This window comes from Phacochoerus africanus, chromosome 15 (genome assembly GCF_016906955.1).
Source record: "Phacochoerus africanus isolate WHEZ1 chromosome 15, ROS_Pafr_v1, whole genome shotgun sequence".
Lineage (NCBI taxonomy): Eukaryota > Metazoa > Chordata > Mammalia > Artiodactyla > Suidae > Phacochoerus > Phacochoerus africanus.
In genome coordinates this window covers 109558955-109571692 of record NC_062558.1, presented here as the reverse complement: position 1 = coordinate 109571692, position 12738 = coordinate 109558955, and the positions used below count along the sequence as shown (strand labels likewise).

Sequence of the window (12738 nt, the reverse complement as noted above, 5' to 3'; positions counted from 1 at the left end):
TCCCTGAGGCTCCCAGGTTTTGTGGCTGGAACAGTTGCCTGGCCTGGACTGTCCAGGGTGCAGGGGAGGCCCGGACATCGCGGTTGGCACGCCGGAAAGGGCGAAGCCCGCACTGGGCTGTCTGGCTCCTCTGGAGGGGGAAGGGGAGGCCTTCCCTCCAGACGAACCTTTCCACCGCTGGCCGCGGCTCTGCTGGGTCACAGTGCCATCTAGCGGCCATCGCGCTGGCTCTCGGGGGACCGGGGGCCCCTGGAGAGCAGCATAGCCAGAGCCGCTGGTGCAGAGTTGGGCAGAGGGCAGGTCACCCCCCATGGTTCCTGATTCTCTCCCAGCTGCCTGCAGTGCTTGGAGCTTGAACTGCCCTGCATGGGAATCCTGAGAACGCGTTCTCCCCCTGGCTGAGGGCCTGGCATGGAAATCAAGAAGGGGGAAGGCGGGGACCAAGAGGTTTGCACCACGTCTGTGGCCCCCAGTGATCTCGGGCACGTTTCACAGCCTCTCTGAGCACCTTGAACTAACCGTCTAACAGCGTTGCCAAGAGGACAGGGTCTGGAGGCAGGGTGCTGGGTGCAGATCTTGCCTCCACCATGTCCTACCGTCCAGGCAGCAGCGGGCCATTTACTAACCTCTCCAGGCCTCTGTTTTCTCACCTGAAAAATGCGGGTATTGTGAGAATGAAAGGAGGCAAACATAGGACAGACCTGGCACAGGGCCTGGCACACAAGGCAGTGCCCACTGAGTATAGCAAACATCAACAGCCTCCTCTGAGGTCCTGGCAAGGATACCAGGACCCTCTGTGGGCAGCTCCTGGCTGTAGGGAGCACAGGCGGAAGCACAGAGCTCCCTACAGCCACATGGTCTTCTCCATGTGTCCCCTGGCATGTCCTCCAGCCCTGGGCATGGGCCTGGGCATCTTCAGCTCTATTCCCCTGGGGAATCCATCTCTCTTCCTTCTGGCCCCTGCCTCTCCCTGGTCTCTACTCCCTCCCCAGGAGCTCTGCAATTTGGCCTCATCCTTTTAAGGAGCATCTGTCCAGGCTGCAAGGTGGTGATTAAAGAAGCCTTAAAAGAAATTTGGAAAGAAAATGAAGGCGGATTTATGATGTTGGGTGGAGAGTTTTGCTGTTGGCTGGGAGCAGTGTAGAACAAAGCAGAGGGCAGATCTGATTTATAGGAAGTCATTATTGGAGGAGACAGAGATGCCTAAAGCCCAGCTGAGGCCTTCTGGCGGATCCCCACCAGCCAGCTCCAGAGAGGTGACCAGGGGCGGCAGAGTGGGGGCCTTGGCGCCTCCCGGGTTCCCAGGTGGGCACTGGCCTTTCAGTGGGAGTGCAGCCAGTCTGTCAGCTGGGGACAGGCAGGGCTTGAGTGACAGGCTCCTCAGCCAGGGCCGGGGACCCCCGTGGAGGGCAGCCAAGGGTCTGCCAGGGGTACCCAAAGCCCCAGGAAACAGAGGGTCAGATGCTCTAGGTGATTGACAAGAAGGGACATCATTTTTTATTTAAAGTAAACACAGATATGTTATAGAATACAAATGCAACCTGGATATGCATTTTTTTCCCTCAGCTGAAACGAGAGAGATTTTTCAAATGTCATTCTGGGCCATTCTGGGCCTTACCAGGAGCACAAATCCCCCTTCTGCTAAGAGGGAACTTGAGTAGAAATGTTTGCGAGCACATGGTGGGGAGAGAGTGACTCCAGGGTCACTGAGACTTGGGTTTGAACTGACCCACTGCCTGCTGGCTGCGACTATGCTTCCCTGAGCCTCAGTTTCCTCACCTGGAAAATGGTGAGGTGAGATGAAGCCTCGACAGTCCCTAGTACACAGGACTGAGCAACAGATGGCCAGAGGCACCATTCCTGCCACTCCTTTTCCTGCCCCCTCCCTGCCTGGGGGTGGGGGGTGGGCAGAGAGGCACCCCATCCCCCTGCACCCACCGGGTGCCTGAGGTTTGTAAAGCCCCAGCCAGTGGGCAGATGATGCCAGCTGTCCTCCTGCCCCGCCTCCATGTCCTGCAGCGACCGGCTGGACAGACCAGGGGACACATGGGAAGGTCCTTATCTACCACCCTCCACACGCACACACTCAGAACCCTGCCCGGCATTTGGACAGCTCTCAGAGGGTGCTGGGGTAGCAACACCAGCACCCATGCGGTATTCAGGAAACTCAGAGGGAAACCCTGTTACCATCCTGCCCTTCTCCCACCCCCGTCTCCAACACACACACACACACACACACACACACACACACACATGCACAAACGTGCGCGCGCGCACACACACACACACACACACACACACTGTCCATTCCGCCACCCCTACACGTACCAGCAGTTTTGCTACTCGCACGATATCTTGGATGATCTTGGCAGCCTGCAGGCCTTGCATCCACTGGAACCATTAATCAGCAGCATTAGCCCCCGAGTCCAAATCCCCTGTCTGTCCAGCCTTGCCACAGAGCCTCCATGGTGCAGTATACTGATGGGCCCGGGAAGCCACTGCCCACCACACTTATCCTGTGGTCCAGCCTGGAGAGCGCATTTCCACCCCCACCCCCATTTGACAGGGAGGGACACCGAGGCCTGAGGAGCACACGCCCCAAGTTCCTTTGTCCAGAGAAGGTGCAGAGGCCAGGCAGGCCCTAGAGGTCTTTCCTTAGCATGGCAAAGCCCCTGCCTCTTCATCCCGGAGTACAGCTGGGGGTGCTTCACCAGCAGGCCCCCCACTCCCTACAAGTTCTCCTTCCCTTCCTCACTCCCACCCCCGAGGGTGCCCAGATGCAGTCTGAGAGAGGAATGGATGGCCTATTTACAAACTGCCCTTGAGTCTGCATCTCCCAAATGTTGGGTTTCAGAGGTTTAGGGGTACATTTCTTAAGGGTAAGCAAGGCTGCCCCTTGGGCTCAGGCCCAATCACCAGAGGGGGTGCTGGAACATGGCAAGAGGGAGAGAGGGCCGTGGGAGGCACCTTTCCCTGTGACCACCTCTCCCATCCAGCCTGGTGGGCAAAGTGAGAAGCCTTCAGGAAGGGATGGGCAGGGAGCTTCATGCACACCCAACAGCAGAACAAGGGGGCCTTTGAAGCTTGAAAGTGCTAGGAAAATAAGGGGATATTATTCACCCAGCAGGTGGGAAATAGTCCCACTAATGACTATGTGGCACCTGACGTTTTTCAAGATACCTTCCAAAACCCCGCTCGCTTAATATCCATGCCAGCCCTGAGATGGAGCTGTTAGCGGTCTCATGTTACACCCGAGAAACCAGACACCCAGAAGGTCCAGTGACATGCCCGAGGTCCCACAGCTTGGACTTCCTGATCCGCAGTCTTGCCAACCACCCAGTGCGCCTCTCCAGTCCCAACTGGGGAACTGCTTGCTTCCAAGAGGATGTTCTGGCCTCAAGTATAAAGGGCATAATTGATATAAAGTGGAGTTTAACTCCCTATTGGGATGTTACTTTCCAAGGCTAAATAAAGAGGTTCCTCCGTGCCCCCAGGTAGCCCCAGAAGTGGGAGCTAACCTTAGGAGGAGGGAAGACTGGGTGAGGGTGACAGGGAGGGCAGAGGAAAGTAGGGGGAAGAGCTGGGCATGGGGGAGGCGAGCAGTCCAGGGACATAATTGCAGAATAAGTGGCCTCTGTCATTGACCGAGCAGGGAGTGGGAGTGTCAGGCTGCACTTAAGATGGATGGATTTTATTGGTTGAAGAGGGCTTACATGCCGGACCTGGGAGGAGAGCTTCCCCTGCAGCCTGAGTGAGGGGTGCAGGCACGGGGCTGCCCTTGCCTCAGACCCTGGTCTGGCCCTCCATCCTGCGGCTGCTGGGGCCAGTGCCCAAGAGGCTGGCTCCCCAACTGTCGACTCACCTGCTCCCCAACTGTGCAGCAAACTTGCCAAGAAGGAGTTGTGGGTAACGTCTCTGTTATGGTCCAGTTGCCATGGCAATAAATTGTCACTAATTAGTAGTGTGGTTACCATGGCAATTTTCTAGTAATTACAGGTTACAAATGGTGCAAGGCTTCAACCCAACCCAATTAGTTAATTAGAAAGATTTAGAAATTTGTCCAAGAGGGAAATAACCTGCTTTGTAGAAAATGAAGGGAATGTGTCACAGTTTGGGAGCCAGAGGCAGAGAGGAAATTGGAGGATGCCAGAGCGGGGGAGAAGGATGGAGTTGCATGGCAGCAAGTCCCGGAGCCCCACCTGGATTGTGTGGGGCCTAGACAAGACTGTGGGTTTCTCACTGAAGCCTGCTCCAGTCTGGCATTGGTTTGAAGACGGCTTACATGCCGGACCTGCTCCAGTCTGGGCTGGAGTCTGGCAGGACCAGGGCAGGGACAGCCACCAGCCTCCACTCAGTGGCAACTCTTTGAATGGACAGAAGAGGTGCCCACGTTGTAGCTCAGCACCCTCTCTGCTGCCTTAGGGAAAGAAAGGCATCTGGAACCCTCCCGCCCTGCCCCACCCAGGGCTCTCCTGATGAAAGCGCCCACCCGTTCGTTCGTATCTTGGATGACACTCCCCAGAAGTGGAATTTAGTGGTTCCATTTGCATCAGGCTTGGGCTCTCCCGGAGAGCTAATTAGATTACCCAGGAGGACTCGGAGTCCCAGGGCCCAGAATGTGTTAACAAGGAGCCCCACCAGGAGAACAATGGCAGCGGCAATGCCGTTGGCCCCACTCTGTCCCCCTGGCCCCAAAGCCAGTCCCTAGCAGGCAGGCTGCACCTGCTCAGGCGAGAAAGACCCCATGATTTCCTCCAGAGAAAATCTCAGAGGATGGGAGGAGCCTGGGAACCAAGAGAACCTCCATCCCAAATTAGCACTGTTGTTTTGCCTGAGATCTCATGTATTTTTTTTAAAAAAATCACGTTCATCTGAGAGCTCTAGTAACTGCTCTTATTGGACTGAACAGCCCTTCAGAACAGCACTTTTCAAACTTTACTGTGCACATAAATCCCCCAGGGGTCCCGTTAGAGAGCAGGTCCTGATTGGGTGGGTGGAGCCTGGGATTCTGCATTTCTAACAAGCTCACAGATGTCATGCCTGCGATTGGTCCATGGACCTGACCGAGTAGCAATGCTGTGAGAGTCACAGTGACTTTTCACATCATTTGATCCTCTTCTTTCTCTCACCTCATTGGATTCTTCCAAAAACTCTGAAATAGAAATGGCAGGTCCCTCATCTTACCTATGAGGACACAGGCTAAACAGGTAATGGAAATTGCCCAAGGTCACACAGCTTACAAAAAAGTCAAGCTGGGCCTGGGACCCATGTCCTGGTCAGGCTATCTTCTGCCCAGTATTTCCAGCTTTTGGGGATGTAGGTAAGGGAAGGCTTTCCAGGCTTTATTTGAAATTCACTGGTTGGGGGTGGTTTGTTCAAGCATCTTCTGATTGGGTTTGGTGACATGTCCACATTCCATCTTGGGCACTTCAAATCCTAATATAGAGCTTGCTTGCTTGCTTGCTTTCAGGGCTGCACTTGGGGCATATGGAGGTTCCCAGACTAGGAGTCGAATCTGAGCTGCAGCTGCAGGCCTATGCTACAGCCACAGCAACACTGGATCTGAGCCACATCTATGACCTACACCACAGTTCATGGAAACATGGGATCCTTAACCCACTGAGCGAGACAAGGGATTGAACCCCCATCCTCATGGATACTAGTCAGGTTCATTACCACTGAGCCACAACAGGAACTCTGGCCTTGCTTGCTTTCTTAAAAAGTATACACCTTATTGGATTTTTTTCCTTTCAAACTACAGAAGCAATTCTTGTTGCAATAAATCAATGAGTACAGACATTCCAAAAAGAGGCCAGCTACCATCTCTCCTTTCCTCTCCAAATCCTACCCCATCAAGGCAGCCACAGCTCGGGGTGTGGCCTTTCCCACTTTTCCCCAAACTCAAGGACAAGTTCGCACAAACATGTATATTCAGAAATACCATTTAGTTTCCTTTTTTTTTAATTTTTAATTTTTTTTTTTTTTGTCTTTTCGCCATTTCTTGGGCCACTCCCTCAGCATATGGAGTTTCCCAGGCTAGGGGTTGAATCGGAGCTGTAGCCACCGGCCTACGCCAGAGCCACAGCACAGCAACTCGGGATCCGAGCCGCTTCTGCAACCTACACCACAGCTCACAGCAATGCCAGATCGTTAACCCACTGAGCAAAGGCAGGGATCGAACCCACAACCTCATGGTTCCTAGTCGGATTCGTTAACCACTGCACTACGACGGGAATTCCTAGTTTCCTTTTTTTAAAAAATAAAAAAAAAAAATGCCGTTAACTCGGTGATTGCTTTTTCATTTAACAGTATGTCGGGGGCACCACTCCAGGTCAGTATATATTGGAGTCTTTTTAGTAGCTGCCGAATAGCCCCTCACGAGCATGCACTGAGATCCACGCAGCATGGCTGCTGCTGGGCAGGCAGGTGCTCCCATTTGTTTCCTCCATCAAGCAAAGCAAAGTAAGCATCCCCATACCTACATCTGGAACCTATTCCTATAGATCCTTAGAACAGGAATGCGCCAGTATCTTGAGCAGCTTATGTGTGATCAGGGTAGGGGCAGGGGCTGCCAGGGCATCAATGACTTGACCAAAATGTAGGCAGAGCTGGGTTCAGGATTAGTGAAATTCGGCCACTGAAGGGAAGGGAAGAACCTGTGTGGTGGCCTCTGTGTTCCTCAGCTCTGGGAGTCACCCCTTTGGCACAGAGTGATTCTCTCTTACTCCTTTTTTTTTTTTTTTTTTTTAGGGCCACACCGCACCTGCAGCATATGGAGGTTCCCAGGCTAGGGGTTGAATCGGAGCTGTTGCTGCCGGCCTACGCCAGAGCCACAGCAACGCGGGATCCGAGCTGCGTCTGCCACCTACACCACAGCTCACGGCAACGCCAGATCCTTAACCCACTGAGTGAGGCCAAGGATCCAACCCACAACCTCGTGGTTCCTAGTCGGATTTGTTTCCACTGCACCACAACGGGAACTCCTCCAATTCTGTCCTACTCTTCATTTGCCTCGTCATCAGTGCAGTCACCCTCCACGTAGGTTTATGAAACTGAGAGCTCAGATCTGGGCTCAGGGCATCACCTGGAAAGGGAGAATCCCCCCTTCCCTGGGCTCTTCTGAAGCATCATCATAACAGCTTCTCAAGGCCTGCAGAGGCAACCCCACCCTCCACGCGGGCCTGGGGCTTTGCTTCTGCCTGAGTGTGGGTCGATGTCCTCCCTCAGGGGGCCGGGGCGTCAGCGTGGGTCCCATCCTCAGCAGCAGCGCCTCGGACATCTTCTGCGACAACGAGAACGGGCCCAACTTCCTCTTCCACAACCGGGGAGATGGCACTTTCGTGGATGCCGCAGCCAGCGCTGGTGAGTACAGCCTCTGCCCTGTGTTTTCCCCCCACCCACCCCCAGGGGACTCTGGGTTGTCCTGTCCCCTCCAGGCCCCGCAGGCCTCAGGGAGAGGAGAACAAGTCATCATCTGCACTGTGCAGGGAAACGTTGCCTGTCACCTCTAATTCCACAGCCCCAGGTCACGGCTGGGGAGGTGGGGTCTGGAACTCTTGACTGTCATCCGTTGTCCAGCAGCAGGGATTGGCCTGCGTCCTTCTGAGCTTGGCTTGTGTCTCTCGGGACCAGGTTCCCCTGTAAGCTGCCTCTTTGCATCTCCCTCCCCAACATCATCTTCAACATTCATCAATCTAATAATTATTTATTGAGCCCCTGCTAGGTGCTAGGCTGATGCTAGAAGCTAGGGATGCTGCACAAGCCTAAGATCACCCTGCCCCCCTCCCACCCCCCCACACACAAGGCACTGAGATCCTAGAGGGGAAAAGACAAGTGAACAAAAAGCTATAATAAGTAGAATAGGAGTTCCCATCGTGGCGCAGTGGTTAACGAATCCGACTAGGAACCATGAGGTTGTGGGTTCAATCCCTTGCCTTGCTCAGTGGGTTGAGGATCCAGTGTTGCCATGAGCTGTGGTGTAGGTCACAGATGCGGCTCAGATCCCGCGTTGCTATGGCTCTGGCATAGGCCTGCGGCTACAGCTCTGATTAGACCCCTAGCTTGGGAACCTCCACATGCTACCGATGGGGCCCTAGAAAAGGCAAAAAGACAAAAAAAAAAAAAAGAAGCAGAATAAAATCAACACAAACTGGTCCTCCAGGCTCCTAGCTCTGCTCCCCCTTCCTCCCTTTATGCTCATCCGTCATCTGCCTCAGGACCTTTGCACCTGCCAGTTCTCTCCACCTCAAGTGCCCTCTCTCCTTTCTCTGACTGCAGAACCTCTATTTATCTTTCAACACTCAGCTCAGATGTTATATGTGAAACCTTTCTCGCCTCTGTCTTCCCACTGCCGTGGCCTGCACCATTCACTCGGGCTTCTGCATCACCCTCATCATGTGTCTCCAGTGACTGGGACACATAATAAAAGTCTGTGGACATAATCAATCTGCCTTTCAACCACCTTTCCCCACTCGGTCTCTCCACCTTGCCAAGGAATGGGAGGTTTGATTTCTCCTCCTCTTGGCAGCATAGGGACGAGCTCTGGCCTCCGGAAGAAGAGGTGAGCAGAGATATAGACACATAGATCAAAGGTCCTACAAGCTCCAGCTAGTGCTGACAGCTAGCATCAAATCCCCGAGCAAGTACCAATCCATTCTCTGTGACTTCCAAGTACCTGCCCTTCCCACGCTCTGTCCAAGACTTCCCCTTCTGGACACCCCACAAACGCACACTTGCAGCCCATCGGCTCCCCTCTTCTCCTTGCGAGGGGCAAAGCGAGAGATGGAGGTGGCTCCCCGGCCTGTCCTCCCACCCAGCTCACCTGCTATACACTCCGGCAGCAAATTTTCTCATTGCTGAAAAATCATGACATGAAGGGGAGGTGGTGATGGAGAAAACCTAGAGGATTTGATCAGGTGTTAAAGGGATGGAAGCAGAGGGGCGCGAACAAGTTGGAGTGGGAGAAGGTATCAGGCGGGAGGAGAGAGGCAAGGTGCTAGGCCCGTAATTGAAAGTCAGAGTGATTGCAGGGGTTTAACAAGACATGTCAAGAGGGCATTCATCACCCAAACAGATGCTGCGCTGAAGTGCAGCCTGGCACCGATTATTCCCGTGAAAGGGAACCAGCTCCTTGTCAAGGTGCCTCGTAGATAGGAGAGAAATGGGCCAACACAGAAGGCCACCAACATTAGGGCTGGGGAGTTTTGCAGAGAATTAATGGGGTATTCATCCTAGACTTTGGAGGTTGCCCCCTTCCCTTGCAAACCCTCTTTCTCAAGCCTGGGTCTCTTTGCCTCTGTTCCCCCAACCCACACCCATTCTTCTGATCCTTCCCTCCTCACAAAAGGACACTCAGCCTCCAAGATCCATGGGGCCCCACCCCGAGCTTCTCCTGGTTCCCATCCTCAGGATCTCCGTATCTGCAGCTGGCAAGAGCTGCCTGTGATCCCTACTTCCCATTAAATTGTCCAATCACCTGCCATCTCTGAGGGCCTGATAACCAACGGCAGTCTGTCCTCCGAAAGAGTCGGCGTGGGCCTTTAGAGCAGCAGCCCCTGCCTCTCAGCTCTGCACTTGGCCTGAGAGATCGTGTCTGCCTTGGGCAGCCAGGAGGTCAGGTCAGCCCTCTGGGCAAAGCCACCCTCTGTCCTCCCCCAGGATCAGCTCTTTCTCACTGGCCACAGGCAGATGCAGGGGCAGCCCAAGCAGGTGACACCAGACCCACGACCTTCCTTGCCCAGATCTCACAAGGCACGCTGTGGGTTTCTCAGTTATGATGCGGTATTTCCTCTGCTGTCACCTCTTGTCCCCGGTCGCCTCCTGTCAGATTATTTATGTCTCTTCATTCATCCAGCAAGTATTTACAGAAAACTCCCAGGTCACCACAGGCCCTGAGATAGATGCTGTGTGAACGCAGATGAACAAGAAGACAGCCCCTGACCTCATGGAGCGTAAGGTCTAGTAGGAAGACCAGACCCCGCCAAGCACCGTGATGCCACGTGTGATTGGCACAGTGGAGGAGAATCGGAGGCTGTCAGGGTGAAGAGCAGGGTGGGTGAGAAGGCCTGCTTTCATGGGAGTGGTCAGGGAAGGCTTCCCTGAGGAGGCACCATTGTAGCCGCGAGCAGGAGGCAAAGAGCCAGGTAACCCAAACCGGGGAAGGACCAGCTTGAGCAAAGGCCCAAAAGCTGGGAAGAGCTTAGTTCGTTTGAGGATTGAAAGGAACACGGGGTGGCTGGTGTTTAGGAGGAAGGGAAAGAGTGGTACCAGATAAAGACCTGAGAAGGTGGACAGTGGCCTTGTGCTCCCCAGGCAGGAATCTGAACTTGACCCAAGGTACTGGGAACCACTGAGATTTAAGCAAAAGAGTGATGATCGGCATTCCCGTCATGGCTCAGTGGTTAACGAATCCGACTAGGAACCATGAGATTGCGGGTTCGATCCCTGGCCTCACTCAGTGGGTTAAGGATCCGGCATTGCCCTGAGCTGTGGTGAAGGTTGCAGACGCAGTTCGGATCCCACGTTGCTGTGGCTCTGGCGTAGGCCGGCAGTTGCAGCTCCAATTCGACCCCTAGCCTGGGAACCTCCATGTGCCGCAGGTGCGGCCCTAGAAAAGACAAAAAAAAAAAAGAGCGATGATCAACTTCATATATCCCAGGGTCAGGGCTGACTGAGAAGGGCTTTAATCCTCCAGAACCTCCACGTGTCTCCTTCCCCCTACACACACTACCGCAAACTGATGAAAAATAGTACTTTCTGAGCAAATGCAGCTTGAAGACAAGTCTGGTTCTCTCGGCAACCAGCTGGCTCCTCACCTTCTACCCCGGGGGAGAAATCAGAGGTGTGAGAATTGCCCTGCCCCATTGCTCTCCACCGAGCCCACCCAGTGAGTGAGCATGGAGCCTGCCCTCAGAGCTCTCGCCTTTCCCCCCTCCAGGGGTGGACGACCCCCACCAGCACGGGCGCGGCGTCGCCCTGGCCGACTTCAACCGTGACGGCAAAGTGGACATTGTCTACGGCAACTGGAACGGTCCCCACCGCCTCTACCTGCAGATGAGCGCCCACGGGAAGGTCCGCTTTCGGGTAAGAAGGGGTGGCTCTCTCCCCCCACTTCCCCATCCCATACACGTCATCCTTGTCCTTGTCCTCGTGCTGGGGATACAGCCCTGCCCGGGTCTCCCACCAGGCTGAGCAGGGGCTCATGGCTCCGCAGAGCTAGGGGGCCGGTGGGCGACAAGGAAGGTAACCTCAGGGGCATGATGGACTCCAGCTGGGCTGCTGCCATGTCTCTAGTGCCCAGAGCGCGGTCAATGGCAGAGGAGAGAGGGCAGCCTACCACGGAGGGCAGAACAGGTCCAAGGCCCCACAAGGTGGGCTCCATTCTCTCCACTGGGAGCCTGTTTCCTAGAGTCCTGGCCTTGGCTCAGGCCAAGGGTGTGGAGTGGGTGGGGGCAGGAGAGGTTGAAGCCACAGAGGTCCCAGCAGCTGCCCCTGTGGACAAACGGCAGGTGATGGGCAAGGTGACCTCAGACCCCCTCTCTGTGCCCTCGCCCTGAGCTATCATCATCTGTGATACCAAGAATTCTTCATAAGGACTCTTCGGTGACAGTAAGAGAGGTGCCACCAGCCTGATGAGCTGGAGTTTGGGGCTTTCTCAAGGAGGGTGACAGAGGGCATGGGATGCTTGCAGCTGATCTCAGGGAGTCAGGGTTGCTCTGGAGGTCTTTCCAAAAAACCCTGAGTGAGCAAGAAAGTTCCGGCATTTGCCTGAAACTTGATGGTCCCAGAGAATTCTCCAGGGACCTTATATGTGGGGGGCCACCACAACCCTTCCCCCGCAGGCAGCCACCTTAGGGCGCCCTCCCTGCAGAGGCTTGAGCCCCAGGCTCTCCGTGTAGGTGGAGGCACACCCTGAACACGGGCGGCTGATCCTGGGACCCTGGATGGTTTCTAGCTTTATTCAGCTTTTTGTTCTAACCCAGGTTCTCACCCAGGGGTGATTTTGTCCCCACCCCAGAATACTTGAGAAGGTCCGGGGACATTCTTGGTTGTCACAAATGGGATGGGGGCACCACCGTCATCTATTGTACAGAGGACAGGGTGCTGCTAGACGTCCTGCAATGCGCAGAACAGCCCCACGACAAAACGATCCAGCCCCAAATGTTAACTAACTCTTCTGATGGCCCAGCCCCAGAGCTCACCGGAGCAATAGCAGTAATAATAGAGGCCCCATTTATCAAGTGCCTTCACGTGCCGGGAACTGTGCTAAGCCTCTTACACACATTATCTTGGAAGCCCAGGCGGTCCATGGGACCACTCGAGGGGCCTATGCAGGTTTCCATTTTTATAGGATCAATAAAATAATGATGACATCGAGATCCTGAGGTCTCTTTGTTACCAGCTCTCAAGGCCCTGTTCAGCCCACCCTGGACAGCTGGCCAGGCGCTCAGCTTCATGACTGTGTTGATGGGGACAGCCTCCCTCCTCGGCCATCCCAGAGCAGGCAGCTCATTCCTGTGGCCCAGGGAGAGGGCCTGAAGGAGGAGGCTCGGGGCAGGGCGGGTGCAGAGGGCCATTCCCAGAATCCCAACTGCACCCTTCCCAATTCTCTCTACGTGGGCTGGGGTTTCGGCAGTCCTGCGTCTTTAGGGACAGACCCACCCGGAATAGATATTCTGTTCAGAAACAAAAGGTCACCCCACATAGCCTCTCTTCTATAGCAAAGGAAGGCCAGTCCCA

General features: G+C 54.7%; 1 protein-coding gene across 2 annotated transcripts in view; it reads left to right on the top strand.

Annotated features, from left to right (window-relative positions):
• The window catches only part of CRTAC1 (cartilage acidic protein 1), a 153880-nt gene that overhangs the window by 118427 nt on the left and 22715 nt on the right, over window positions 1-12738 (top strand). For both annotated transcript variants that reach the window (XM_047760692.1, XM_047760691.1), the window contains exons 6-7: window positions 7228-7362; window positions 10937-11082. In XM_047760692.1, coding sequence (XP_047616648.1) covers window positions 7228-7362; window positions 10937-11082 — 281 coding nt within the window. The remainder of the gene's footprint in view (window positions 1-7227; window positions 7363-10936; window positions 11083-12738) is intronic.